Source organism: Hemitrygon akajei, chromosome 1 (assembly GCF_048418815.1).
Source record: "Hemitrygon akajei chromosome 1, sHemAka1.3, whole genome shotgun sequence".
NCBI classification, from domain to species: domain Eukaryota; kingdom Metazoa; phylum Chordata; class Chondrichthyes; order Myliobatiformes; family Dasyatidae; genus Hemitrygon; species Hemitrygon akajei.
In genome coordinates, this window is record NC_133124.1 from 89955376 (window position 1) to 89970074 (window position 14699).

Below are 14699 nucleotides of genomic sequence, written 5' to 3' on the forward strand. Positions count from 1 at the left end.
AGTCATGGAGTGATTGTCTACAGAGTCTCTGTGGGTGGAAGTTAGGAACAGGAAGGGGTCGATAACTCCATTGGGTGTTTCTCATAGACCACCCAATAGTAACAGGGACGTCGAGGAGCAGATAGGGAGACAGATTCTGGAAATGTGTAATAATAATAGGGTTGTCACGGTGGGAGATTTTAATATCCCAAATATCGATTGGCATGTCCCTAGAGTGAGGTGTTTAGATGGGGTGGAGTATGTTAGGTGTGTTCAGGAAGGTTTCTTGACACACTATGTAGATAAGCCTACAAGAGGAGAGGCTGTACTTGATCTGGTATTGGGAAATGAACTTGGTCAAGTGTCAGATCTCTCATTGAGAGAGCATTTTGGAGAAAGTGATCACATTTCTATTTCCTTTACTATAGCATTGGAGAGGGATAGGAACAGACAAGTTAGGAAAGCATTTAATTGGAGTAAGGGGAAATATGAGGCCATCGGGCAAGAACTTGGAAGCATAAATTGGGAACAGATGTTCTCAGGGAAATGAACGGAAGATATGTGGCAAATGTTCAGGGGATATTTGTGTGGAGTTCTGCATAGGTACGTTCCAGTGAGACAGGGAAAGGAAGGTAGGGTACAGGAAACATGGTGTACAAAGGCTGTTGTAAATCTAGTCAAAAAGAAAAAAAAAAGCTTATGAAGGGTTCAAAAAACTTAGTAATGATAGGAATCTAGAAGATTATAAGGCTAGCAGGAAGGAGAAAGAGATTAGGAGAGCCAGAAGGGGCCATAAGAAGGCTTTGGTGGACAGGATTAAGGAAAACCCCAAGGCATTCTATAAATATGTGAAGAGCAAGAGGATAAGATGTGAGAGAATAGGACCAATGAAGTGTGACAGTGGAAAAGTGTGCATGGAACCAGAGGAGATAGCAGAGCTCCTTAATGAGTACTTTGCTTCAGTATTCACTACGGAAAAGGATCTTGGCGATTGTAGGGATGACTTACAGCAGACTGAAAAACTTGAGCATGTAGATATTAAGAAAAAGGATGTGCTGGAGCTTTTGGAAAGCATCAAGTTGGATAAGTCACTGGGACCGGATGAGATGTACCCCAGGCTACTGTGGGAGGTGAGTGAGGAGATTGCTGAGCCTCTGGCGATTATCTTTGCATCATCAATGAGGATGGGAGAGGTTCTGGAGGATTAGAGGGTTGCAGATGTTGTTCCTTTATTCAAGAAAGGGAGTAGAGATAGCCCAGGAAATTATAGGCCAGTGAGTCTTACTTCAGTAGTTGGTAAGTTGATGAAGAATATCCTGAGACGCAGGATCTATGAACATTTGGAGAGGCATAATACGATTAGGAATAGTCAGCATGGCTTCATGAAAGGCAGGTCGTGCCTTACGAGGTTGATTGAATTTTTTGAGGATGTGACTAAACACATTGATGTAGGTAGAGCCGTAGATGTAGTGTATATGGATTTCAGCAAGGCATTTGCCAAGGTACCCCGTGCAAAGCTTATTGAGAAAATAAGGAGACATGGGATCCAAGGGGAAATTGCTTTGTGGATCCAGAACTAGCTTGCCCTTAGAAGGCAAAGAGTAGTTGTAGACGGGTCATATTCTGCATGGAGGTTGGTCACCAGTGGTGTACCTCAGGGATCTGCTATGGGACCCCTACACTTGGTGATTTTTATAAATGATCTGGATGAGGAAGTGGAGGGATGAGTTAGTAAACTGCTGATGATGCAAAGGTTTGGAGGTGTTGTGGATAGTGTGGAGGGCTGTCAGAGGTTACAGCAGGACATTGATAGGATGCAAAACTGGGCTGAGAAGTGGCAGATGGAGTTCAACCCAGATAAGTTTGAGGTGGTTCATTTTGGTAGGTCAAATATGATGGCAGAATATTGTATTAATGGTAAGACTTCTGGCAGTGTGGAGGATCAGAGGGATCTTGGGGTCTGAGTCCATAGGACACTCAAAGCTGTTGTGCAGGTTGACTCTATGGCTAAGAAAGCATACCATGCATTGGCCTTCATCAATAGTGGGATTGAATTTAGGAGCTGAGAGGTAATGTTGCAGCTATATAGGACTCTGGTCAGACCTCACTTGGAGTACTGTGTTCAGTTCTGGTCGCCTCACTACAGAAAGGATGTGGAAGGATGTGGAAACCATAGAAAGGGTGCAGAAGAGATTTACAAGAATGTTGCCTGGATTGGAGAGCAAGCCTTATGAGAATAGGTTGAGTGAACTCAGCCTTTTTTCCTTAGAGCAATGGAGGATGACAGGTGACCTGATAGAGTATAAGATGATGAGAGGCATTGATTGGGTGGATAGTCAGAGTCCCAGGGCTGAAACAGCTAGCATGAGAAGGCACAGTTTAAAGGTGCTTAGAAGTAGGTACAGAAGAGATGTCAGGGTTAAGTATTTTTACGCAGAGAGTGGTGAGTGCGCGGAATGGGCTGCCGGTGACAGTGGTGTAGGGCGGATACGATGAGGTCTTTTAAGAGACACTTGGACAGGAGCTCAGAAAGATTGAGGTCTATGGGTAACCCTAGGTAATTTCTAAGGTAAGGACATGTTCGGCACAGCTTTGTGGGCTGTATTGTATTGTGCTGTAGGTTTTCTATGTTTCTATGTTTCCCAGCGTAGTGTGTCTTACAGAATTAGGAATCAATCATTTCAATATAAAGATTCAGCCATGAGGACAGAGATAATTTTCATCAAGAGAAAATTTTTTTAAATGTTCTTCTCAAGGCGATACAGGATCCACCATTGAGTATTTCAAACAATTAAGCTGGATTTCTTTTGATAAAGAGCTTTGAGACAATGAGATGCATGCCTGCAAATGCCAATGAGTGGAAATGTGGGGTGTGCAATATGATGGGTGGCTCAGGCATTTGCAGGGGTTTCATGGACACCCTTGGTTAATGATAAAGGCCCATGGTATTACAAAAAAAGGCTGGGAACCCCTGGACTAATGAAAGACTGATATTTGAAAGAAGTGGTATGTGAATGATGGGCAATATGGAACCACTAGGTATTACAAGTTTGCATTTCAGAATCAGTTGCTGAGTACATTTAAAAGCTAAGTGGATAATTTTTTGAATATTAAAAGAATCACAATATATATATTTAGTGAATTAAAGTGGCATTGAGGTAAAAGAACAAACTGAATGGCAGAGTAGGTATGAGGGGTTGAATGGCCTATTTCTGTTTAAATATAAGTTTTAAGAGAACTTTCAGCAGAAAGCTGCAATACTTCCAGAAGGTAGCTCAGCACCACCTTCACATCATTTAGGGATGAGCAATAATGGCTACCAGAGACACTTAAATGCTAAGAAATTAGCAAGTTAAAAAATAGGAATGAAACTGCAAATATTTTTTTAAAAAGATTGTAAGACATTTATAAGCATATAAGACAATTTTGAAGGCAACAATGACTTACTTTAAAGAAAAAATTGTAATGGGGAATAATAATGTTGAACCATTAAGCAATTATTTTACACACATGTTGACAAAGAGGAATCAGAAAGCATTCTACAAATAATTCAGTGCCAAATAGTTAATAAGAATGAGCAACTTGCAATTAATAATAAAGAAAAAAGGACTAGAGAAACTAATGGATCTAAAAGCCAATAAATGCCTTGGATCCTACCACCTATGTGCATGGGTCCTAAAGAAGTGGCTGTAGAGATTCTAGCTGCATCAATAGTAGTGACTCAATACATTACATCCAATCACAGTCTTAGATGTTGATAAATTTGTTGTTTTGCGGCACCAGAGCAGTATAAACATGTAAAATTACTGTGGACTATGAAATAAAGAAATAATTCAAAAGACAAATCACAAGGCAGTGTTCATAGGTCTGTGGACCATTCAGAAATCTGATGGAAGTAGGGAAGAGACCGGGTTGTGTGTGGATCTTCAGGATGCTATACATCCTCATTGATGATAATAACCAGGTGAAGGGCGAGGGCCCTTCAAGATGGATGCTACCTTCTTGAAGAACTGCCTCTTGAAGATATCCCTGATGGTTCAGAAAGTTGTGCTGTACTGGTGGAACTGGCTTAGTCTACAACCCTCTGCATTGCAGGCTCCATATACAAGACTGTAATGCAATCCAGAATGCTCTTCACCGTACATCTATAGAAATAGTCACGGGGATAGATGGGCGATTCTGATGACATGAAAAGGAAACCTGGATGGTAGTTTGACTCCCAGGTGCCAGGGTCGGCGATGTTTATGAACATGTCCACAATATCCTGAAAAGGGAGGCTGAGCAGCCAGAAGTCATGGTACATATTGGTACCAACAACATAGGCAGGAAAAGGGAGGAGGTCCTGAAATCAGTATACAGGGAGTTAGGAAGGAAGCAAGACCTTAAGGGTAGTATACTCAAGATTGCTGCCTGTGCTATATGACAGTGAGAAAAAGAATAGAATGAGTTGGCAGATAAATGTGTGGCTAAAGAATTGGAGAAAGGGGCAGGGATGCAGACTTCTCAATAATTGTGACCTCTTCTGGGCAGGTAGGACCTGTACAAAAGGGACAGGTTGCACTTGAATCTGAGGAGGGGCAATATTCTTGCAGGCAGGTTTACTAGAGCTGTTGGGAGTGGTGTAAACTAATATGTCAGGAGGATGGGAACCAGGATGATAGAGGTGAGGATGAGCCAGCAGGTTTACAAGTAGATGATGGATGTAACATGAATGTAAGGAAGGACAAGCTGATGCTTGGGTACAAATGCAGACAGAGCAGAGATAAATTGTACTACAGAGGCAAAATTCAAAAGAGTGAAGAACGCAAGACTGAACATGCTGTATTTAACTGCGTGTAGCATTCAGAATAAGGTGGATGAACTCATGGCGCAAGTAGAGATTGGTCGGTATGTTGCTGTGGGAATCACTGAGTCATGGCTGAAAGGTGGCCATAGTTGGGAGCTTAACATCAAAGCATATACTTTGTATCGAAAGGACAGGCAGGAAGGCATAGGCCGTGGCGTGGTTCTGTTGGTAAGAGATCGAATTAAATCTTTAGAAAGAGGTGACATAGGGTCAGAGAACGTTGAATCATTGTGGATGGAGTTAAGTAACCCAGTTCTGGTCACCTCACTACAGGAAGGATGTGGATACTATAGAGAGAATGCAGAGGAGATTTACAAGTATGATGCCTGGATTGGAGGGTGTACCTTATGAGACTAGGTTGAGTGCACTTGGCCTTTTCTCCTTGGAGCGACGGAGGATGAGAGGTGACCTGAAAGAGGTGTATTTATTGTGTGGATAGCCAGAAGCCTTTTCCTTGGCTGAAATGGCTAACACAAGGGGACATGGCTTGAAGGTGCTTAGAAATTGGTACCTTGGGGATATCAGGGGTAAGTTTTTCAGACAGAGAGTGATGGGTTCATGGAATGCACTACCGGCATCGGTGGTGGAAGCAGATACAACAGGGTCTTTTAAGAGCCTCTTAGATAGGTACATGGAGCTTAGAAAAATAGAGGGCTATATGCTACGGAAATTCAAGGCAGTCTCCAGAGAAGGTTGCATGGACGGTACAACATTGTGGGCTGAAGGGCCTGTAATGTGCTGTAAGTTTCTATGTTCTATGTAAGGGTGAAAAGATGTAGGATTGAGATTGCAAAGGAACTGGAAAAGGTATGTAAGAAGGTAATAACATTACTATGGGTGACTATAATATGCAAGGGGATTTGGGAAAATCAGGTTGGTGTCAGATCACAAAAGAGGAAATTTGTTGAATGCCTACAAGATGGCTTTTTAGAGCAACTGTGGTCAAGTCTACTCGGGGAAAGGCTAACTTAGATTGGGTGTTGTGTCATAACACAAATCTTATTAGGGAGCTTAATGTAAAGGAACCCTTATGAGACAGTGATCATAATATGATTGAATTCATACTGCAACTTGAGAGGGAGAAGCAAAACTCACATGTATCAGTATTGCAATGGAATAAAGGGAATTACAGAGGCGTGAGAGAGGAGCTCGCCCAGGTGTATTGGAGGAGGATAATGGCAGGGATGATGGTAGAGCAGATGGCTGAAGTTTCAGCAATATTTCACTGGGCACAGGATAGATATGTCCCACAGAAGAAGTTGTTCTCAAATGGCAGGGCTAGGCAAACTGTGGCTGACGGGGGAAATTAAGGACTGCATTGAAGCCAAGGAAAGGGCATATAAGGTAGCAAAAGTGAGTGGGAAGTTGGATGATTGGGAAGTTTTTTAAAATTCAGCAAAAGGCAACTAAAGAAGCTGTAAGACGGGAAAAGATGAAATATGAGGACAAACTAGACAGTAATATAAAGCAGGATACTAAAGTTGTTTTCAATTATATAAAGAGTAAAAGAGAGGTGAGAGTTGATATTGGACCACTGGAAAATTATGCTGGTTAGGTAGTAATGGGGGACTAAGAAATGGTAGATAAACTTAATGGATACTTCGCACGTGTCTTCATTGTAGAAGACACTAGCAGTGTGCCAGAGATCTGTGAGTGTCAGGGAACAGGAATGAGTGCCATTGCTAATGCAAAAGAAAAAGTGCTGGGCAAACCCCAAGGTCTTAGGATGTATAAGTCACCTGGACCAGATGGACTGCGTCCCAGAATCCTGAGAGAGGTTGCTGAAGAGGTAACTGATACATTGGTCATGATCCTTCAGGAATCACTTGATTCTGGCAAGGTCTCTGAGGACTGGAGGATTTCAAATGTCACGTCACTCTTTAAGAAGGGAGGAAGGCAAAAGAACAGAAATTATGGGCCAGTTAGGCTAACCTCAATGGTTGGTAAAGTGTTGGAGTCTATTTTTAAGGATGAGGTTTCAGGGTACTTGGAGACTAATGATAAAATACGTGAAGGTCAGCATGGTCTCTGTGAAGGGAAATCTTGCCTGACAAACTGGTTAGAAGTAACAAGCAGGGTGGACAAAAGAGTGTATGTCATTTATTTGGATTTTCAGAAAGCATTTGATAAGGTGCCACACATGAGGCTGCTTAACAAGATAAAAATCCTATGGCATTATGGGAAAGATACTGCCATGAATAGTGGAATGGCTGACAGGCAGGAGGCAGCAATTGGGAATAAAAGGGCCTTTTCTGGTTGGCTGCCAGTGATCAGTGTTGTGCTATTTTTCATATTGTTTGTCAATAATTTCGATAATGAAATTGATGGCTTTGTGGCAAAGTTTGCAGAGGATACAAAGATAGGTGGAGGGATAGGTAGTACTTTAGAAGTAATGCGATCACAGCAGGACAGACAAATTGGAAGAATGAGCAAAAAATTGGCAGATGGAATACAGTGCTAGGAAATGTCTGATAATGCATTTTGGTAAAAGGAACAACAGTGCAGATTATTATCTAAATGGGGAGTAGTTTCAAACATCAGAGGAGCACAGCGACTTAGTAGTCCTCATGCAAGACTCCCAGAAGATTAATTTACAGGTTGAGTCTGTGGTAAAGAAGGCAAATACAATGTTCGGCATTTATTTCAAGGGGAATAGAATATAAAAGCAAGGAGATAATTCTGAACCTTTGTAAGACACTAGTCAGGCCGTACTTAGAGTATTGTCAATGGTTTTGGGCTTCAAATCTCAGAAAGGATGTGTTGTCATTGGAGAGAGTCCAGAGGAGGTTCACAAGGATGATTCTGGGAATGAAGGGGTTAACATATGAGGAGCATTTGGCAGCTTTGGACCTGTTCTCATCAGAATTTAGAAGAATGCAGGGGGATCTCATTGAAACTTACCAGATGTTGAAAGGTTTAGATAGGGTGGATGCAGAGAGGATGTTTCCTATGGTGGAGGTATCCAGAAGTAGAAAGCACAGCCTCAAAACTGAGGGGCAACCTTTTAGAACAGAGATAAGGAGGAATTTTTTAGCCAGAGAGTAACGAAGCTGTGGAATACTCCACCACAGACTGTGGTAGAGGCCTAGTCTGTGGGTATCTTTAAGGCAGAAGTTGATGGCTTCCCAATCGGTCAGGGCACCAAAGGATATGACAAGAAGGCAGGTGTATGAGGTTGAGTGGGATCCGGGATCACCCATGATAGAATGGTGAAGCAGATACGATAGGCTGAATAGCCTATTCCTGCTCCTATGTCTTATGGTCTAAATCTATAGAACTTTTGATGAAAAACCAAACCTGCTCAAACTCTGAATGATGTAGAGCTGCTGATGTGCTTAATTAACGATTGCATTGAAGTGTTGAGCCTCGGATAAACCATCCAAGATGTTGACATGCAGGAACTTGAAGCTGCTCACCCTCTAACAAGGACTGGCGTATATCCTTCTTGAAGTCAACAATCAAATCCTTAATCTTGTTGACATTGAGTCAGCGATTGCTGTTGTGATACCACTGAACCAGCTATCTCACTCATACACTGCCATCTGAGATTTGACTAACAGTGGTATCATTGGTGAATTTATAGATGGCATTTGAGCTGTACATAGCCTCACAGTAATGTATGTAGAGAGAGCAGAGTAGTGAGCTAAGCATGCATCCTTGAGAGGTGCCCGTTTTAATCATCAGTGAGGAGGAAATGTTACAACTGATCAGTCATTGATCCTTTATAAGAACATATTTTTTCTTATATTTATGGGTTGAAAGGAATGTATCAGCATGAATCAAGAATTGATGAACTTAATAAAAACGGAATAAAATAAGCAGGTCATTCTCATGCAATAAGGATAAAGCTAACCAGAAGAAACATGAATCATTGCTTGCATCTCAGTTGATTACAGTTTTCTTCACTATTTAAGATGACTGTACCAACTCTAACATATCCAAGACTTTCAATGATTCAAAGTGAGGTTAGAAAAAAAATCAAAGAGCTGGTTGCAAAAATGTAAGAAGGAGGAACAAACATGTAATGAGAGCAGTCATTAAATAGAGTAAAGTGTGGGCAGAAGTGTAATAATTCTGCAGGAATAACAGAAAACAATTTAAATATTATATGTATGCTCTTCTACATGAAACAGTGCAAACAGGAAGCCAGGCAGTACAATGACTGAGTATAAGAAAAAGAAATTCCAAAATTCACTAACCTCTTAGAGAAAGAATTCCTTTATCAAATTATCAAGTTTATTGATTTACAATAACAATATTGTTGTTCATTGTTTAAATGACTGGAAAATTGCAAGTATCACTCCACTATTTAAGAAGGGAGGTAGGCAGAAGAAAGGAGGCTGTAGGCCAGTCAGCCTGACTGTAGTGATTGGGTAGATGGAGTCAATTATCAAGGATGAACTCTTACAGGATACTTGGTGGTACACGATAAAATAGGCCAAAGCCATCTTGGTTTCCTTAAAAGGGAAATCTTGCTGCCAAAACTATTGGAATTCTTTGAGGAAATAACAGGTAGGATAGACAAAGAAGTCAGTCGATGTAGTTTACTTAGACTTTCAGGAGGCTTTCGACAAGATGCGCAAAAGATAAGAGCCCATGTAATACAGGAAAAATGCCTGCATGGATCAAAGATTGGCAGACTGGCGGGGGCAAATAGTGGAAATAAAGGGGGCCTATTCTGGTTGGCTGTCGGTGACTAGTGGTGTTCCGTAGGGGTCAGTGTTGGGACCACTTTTTTTCAAGTTATACATTAATGATTTGGATGGAGGAATTGATGGCTTTCTAGCCAGGTTTTTGGATGATACAAAGATAAGTGGAGGGGCAAGTAGTGCTGAGGAAGCAGTGAGTCTGCAAAGGGACAGATTGGGAGAATGGGCAAAGAAATGTCAGATGGAATATAGTGTAGGGGAGTGCATGGTCATGCACTTTGGTGGAAGGAACAAAGGAGCAGACTATGTTCTAAAACATAGACTATTTTCTAGGGAGAAAATTCATTTATCAGAGGTATGAAGGGAGTTGGGAGTCTTGTGCAGGATTCGTGAAAGGTTAATTTGCAGGTTTAGTTGGTGGTAAGAAAGACAAATGCAATGTTAGCATTCATTTCGACAGGACTGGAATATAAGGGCAAGTATGTAATGCAGAGTCTTTATAAGGCATTGGTCTGATCGCACTGATCGTATTGTAAGCAGTTTTAGGCCCCTTATCTAAGAAAAGATGTGCTGGCATTGAAAGGATGCAGAGAAGGTTCACGATACTGATTCCGGGAATGAATAGATTAACATACGAGTAGTGTTTGATAGCTCTGAGCTCGTATTCATGGGAGTTTAGAAGAATAAGGCTTCTCCATATAACCATATAACAATTACAGTATGGAAACAGGCCATCTTGGCCCTTCTAGTCCTGCTGAACGCTTACTCTCACCTAGTCCCACTGACCTGCACTCAACCCATAACCTTCCATTCCTTTCCTGTCCATATACCTATACAATTTTTAAAAAATGACAATATCAAACCTGCCTCTACCACTTCTACTGGAAGCTCGTTCCACACAGCTACCACTCTCTGAGTAAAGAAGTTCCCACTCATTTTACCCCTAAACTTTTGCCCCTTAACTCTCATGTCCTTTTGTTTGAATCTCCGCTACTCTCAATGGAAAAAGCCTATCCAAGTCAACTCTATCTATCCCCTCATAATTTTAAAATACCTCTATCAAGTTCCCCCTCAACCTTCTACGCTCCAAAGAATAAAGACCTAACTTGTTCAACCTTTCTCTGTAACATAGGTGCTGAAACCCAAGTAACATTCTAGTAAATCTCCTCTGTACTCTCTCTATTTTGTTGACATCTTTCCTATAATTTGGTGACCAGAACTGTACACAATACTCCAAATTTGGCCTTACCAATGCCTTGTACAATTTCAACATTACATCCCAACTCCTATACTCAATGCTCTGATTTATAAAGGCCAGCATACCAAAAGCTTTTTTCACCACCCTATCCACATGAGATTCCACCTTCAGGGAACTATGCACCATTATTCCTAGATCACTCTGTTCTACTGCATTCCTCAATGCCCTACCATTTACCATGAATGTCCTATTTTGATTAGTCCTACCAAAATGTAGCACCTCATACTTATCAGCATTAAACTCCATCTGCCATCTTTCAGCACACACTTCTAACTGGCCTAAATCTCTCTGCAAGCTTTGAAAACCTACTTCATTATCCACAACACCACCTATCTTAGTATCATCTGCATACTTACTAATCCAATTGACCACCCCATCATCCAGATCATTAATGTATATAACAAACAACATTGGACCCACTACAGATCCTTGAGGCACACCACTAGTCACCGGCCCCTAACCTGACAAACAGTTATCCACCACTACTCTCTGGCATCTCCTATCCAGCCACTGTTGAATCCATTTGACTACTTCAATATTAATACCTAACGATTGAACCTTCCTAACTAACCTTCCGTGTGCAACCTTGTCAAAGGCCTTAAAATTCTTCTCATTGAAACCTATCAAATATTGAAAGGTCTGGAAAGAGTGGTTCTAGGGTGGATGTTTCCTATAACAGGCAAGTTTAGGACTAGAGGGCACAGCCTCAGAATAGAAGGACTACCATTTAGAACAGAGGTGAGGAGGAATTGATTTAGCCACAGTGTAGTGAATTTGTGGAATTCACTGCCACAGAAAGATGTGAAGGCCAAATCGTTGAGTATACTGCATTTAGAGTTTGATCATTTCTTGAGTAGTCAGGGCGTCGAACATTATGGAAGAAGGCAGAAAGAAAAGAGTTGAGAGGGATAACAAAGCAGATCTGATGGGCTAAATGGCCTAATTCTGCTCCTGTATCTTATGGTTAGTATAGGCATATATTCACAGGATAGAGCTGCCACAGAAATTAGCTTTTTGCAGCAGGAGCAAAGTACATTACAAGATGAGGACAAACATTAATTTTACGGGATGTTGCAGTGGGAAACTTTTCCTCAGGTTGTCCTTCCTCATTTTATATTCTTCAGGCACCCTTGTGAACATTTGTTCAATCAGATGCCTTTGGTATCTCAATGACATATCTTCCATGCTTCTAAACTCCAGAAAGTAGATACAGTTACCAACCAATGTTCAGCCAATATTGTACATTGGTGAAATTACCCCAATAGTTCACAACCCACTATAACTGTAATAACTGTGGAACTGTAATGCCATCAACCCATAAAACCTAGCACTACCCAAAACTACATTTTTCACTCTTCCCCTCCCTCAATCTTGCACCAGTGTCATTATGTTTACTTCATTTATTTTGCACATGTAAAATGTTTGTAATTTATTTTGTTTGTTGTAATCTTGCAATATACTGTGCTTCCTCTGTAAAAAGCTAATTTCAGTGGCATTTATATCCTGTATAAGTATGTCTATGATAAAAACAATCATGATAATTTTGATACGAGTTCCTTCACTAAGAGGCTAGTGGATCTTATAGATTTCTGCCCAAAAGGTTGAAAGTTATGATTTTCTGTGGGGAGCTAAATATATTTTGCTGCAATTTTTCCCAGCATTATACTGGTTAATCACCCCTCAGGTTAGGAACCAAATCAGATATAGTTCGATTTCAGAGAAATGTTTTGATTTCAATGATGTTGTAAAGCAGAGGTTTTGGAAACAATGCAAAGATTCTTTGTTTAACAATGATTCAGTTTACTTTTAATATTTTCAATTGGTGTTTGTTCAGACAAATTTAAAATACTTCAACCTTAATAGCATCTGAATGTATGGGATATCAACTTAATGATAAAATCAATGACTAATTTAATAAAGGACAAAATTCTACCCTCATCTTTGCCTTCTGTAAGGAGCATTTCATGTCAGCTAGTATGAGTCAACCACTCTAGTTGTTGCTTTTCTGAGGCGAATGAAAAATTGGCAACTTTTGTTGGGGAATTAAAAAAGGATCTTCCATCTTTCTCCCACTCTAACTTTTTACATGCTAATAATAACTTCACTTAAATTGCAATTAATTGGCTGTGAATTGCTCTAGAGTGTACGGAGGGTATGAAAACATCATGATAATGCATCTTCTATTTTTTTCTTTACTGTCCTTACTTACCATGAGGTATTAGAACCACTGGGAAATCTGGGAACCTAACATACTTCCATACCTTTACAACCAGATTCATTTCTACCAAAATTTCAGAAATTGCACTTCAAGTTACTTTAAACACTATCACGCAGAGAAATATTCATTCAGTAAAAATGCATCAAGCCAACAACTTATTAATTCAGATAACAATGCAAATTACTTGAAGCTCTAATGCTTACTTACTTCGGTAAGGAAGGCAAGGCACGCTCTCCTTCTGTGGAAACAAAGAAATAAATTTAACCATATTAACAACTGCATCCACCATCTTTACTTGCAATTTAATGGATTTTTAATTAAGGCAGTGAACATTATATTAAAGCATTAGGGTATAGAACTGAGAACTCCATAAGACACCTGGTAATAACTGCTGGCTTATTTCTGACCAAGAAAAGTTTGAAGTAGCACACCAAACGTTATTCACCTATTCAAGCTGAATCTATGAACACGATACAGTAGTTCATGAAGGAACTGAAGTGGAAATCATACTTTCAAATTAAACATTCATCTCAGCCATTTTGACCCTGGAATTCATGCCAAAAACTCTTAATTTCGTTTTTGATTGCATTGCTGCTAAATTTGATTTTTGATTAAATTTGGTCATGTTAAACAATTTCTATGATAGGTTATAGATTAACCATGTTGCATCAAACAATTTTCACTATTTAGAGGACAAGGTTCAAGTTATAAATTCAGAACACTGCAGGAGCTGATATTGCTATTCGTTTCTTAACACTGATGGACTTCTCATAAAGCATGAGCAGCAAATCCAACCATCTAGACTTAACCTCTCTGCTGTTCCATGCGCATTACAGCTTTTGAAGATAGATAGATAGATAGATAGATACTTTATTCATCCCCATGGGGAAATTCAACTTTTTTCCAATGTCCCATACACTTGTTGTAGCAAAACTAATTACATACAATACTTAACTCAGTAAAAAAAAAAATATGATATGCATCTAAATCACTATCTCAAAAAGCATTAATAATAGCTTTTAAAAAGTTCTAAGTCCTGGCGGTAGAATTGTAAAGCCTAATGGCATTGGGGAATATTGACCTCTTCATCCTGTCTGAGGAGCATTGCATCGATAGTAACCTGTCGCTGAAACTGCTTCTCTGTCTCTGGATGGTGCTATGTAGAGGATGTTCAGAGTTATCCATAATTGACCGTAGCCTACTCAGCGCCCTTCGCTCAGCTACTGATGTTAAACTCTCCAGTACTGTGCCCACGACAGAGCCCGCCTTCCTTACCAGCTTATTAAGACGTGAGGCGTCCCTCTTCTTAATGCTTCCTCCCCAACACGCCACCACAAAGAAGAGGGCGCTCTCCACAACTGACCTATAGAACATCTTCAGCATCTCACTACAGACATTGAATGACGCCAACCTTCTTAGGAAGTACAGTCGACTCTGTGCCTTCCTGCACAAGGCATCTGTGTTGGCAGTCCAGTCTAGCTTCTCGTCTAACTGTACTCCCAGATACTTGTAGGTCTTAACCTGCTCCACACATTCTCCATTAATGATCACTGGCTCCATATGAGGCCTAGATCTCCTAAAGTCCACCACCATCTCCTTGGTCTTGGTGATATTGAGACGCAGGTAGTTTGAGTTGCACCATATCACAAAGTCCTGTATCAGTTTCCTATACTCCTCCTCCTGTCCATTCCTGACACACCCCACTATGGCCGTGTCATCAGCGAACTTCTGCACATGGCAGGACTCCGA

General features: G+C 40.6%; 1 protein-coding gene across 18 annotated transcripts in view; it reads right to left on the bottom strand.

The window, feature by feature from the left end:
• LOC140728745 (focal adhesion kinase 1) overlaps window positions 1-14699 on the bottom strand; it is a 527596-nt gene that overhangs the window by 167974 nt on the left and 344923 nt on the right. For all 18 annotated transcript variants that reach the window (XM_073047795.1, XM_073047782.1, XM_073047790.1 and 15 more), the window contains one exon: window positions 13158-13188. In XM_073047795.1, coding sequence (XP_072903896.1) covers window positions 13158-13188 — 31 coding nt within the window. The remainder of the gene's footprint in view (window positions 1-13157; window positions 13189-14699) is intronic.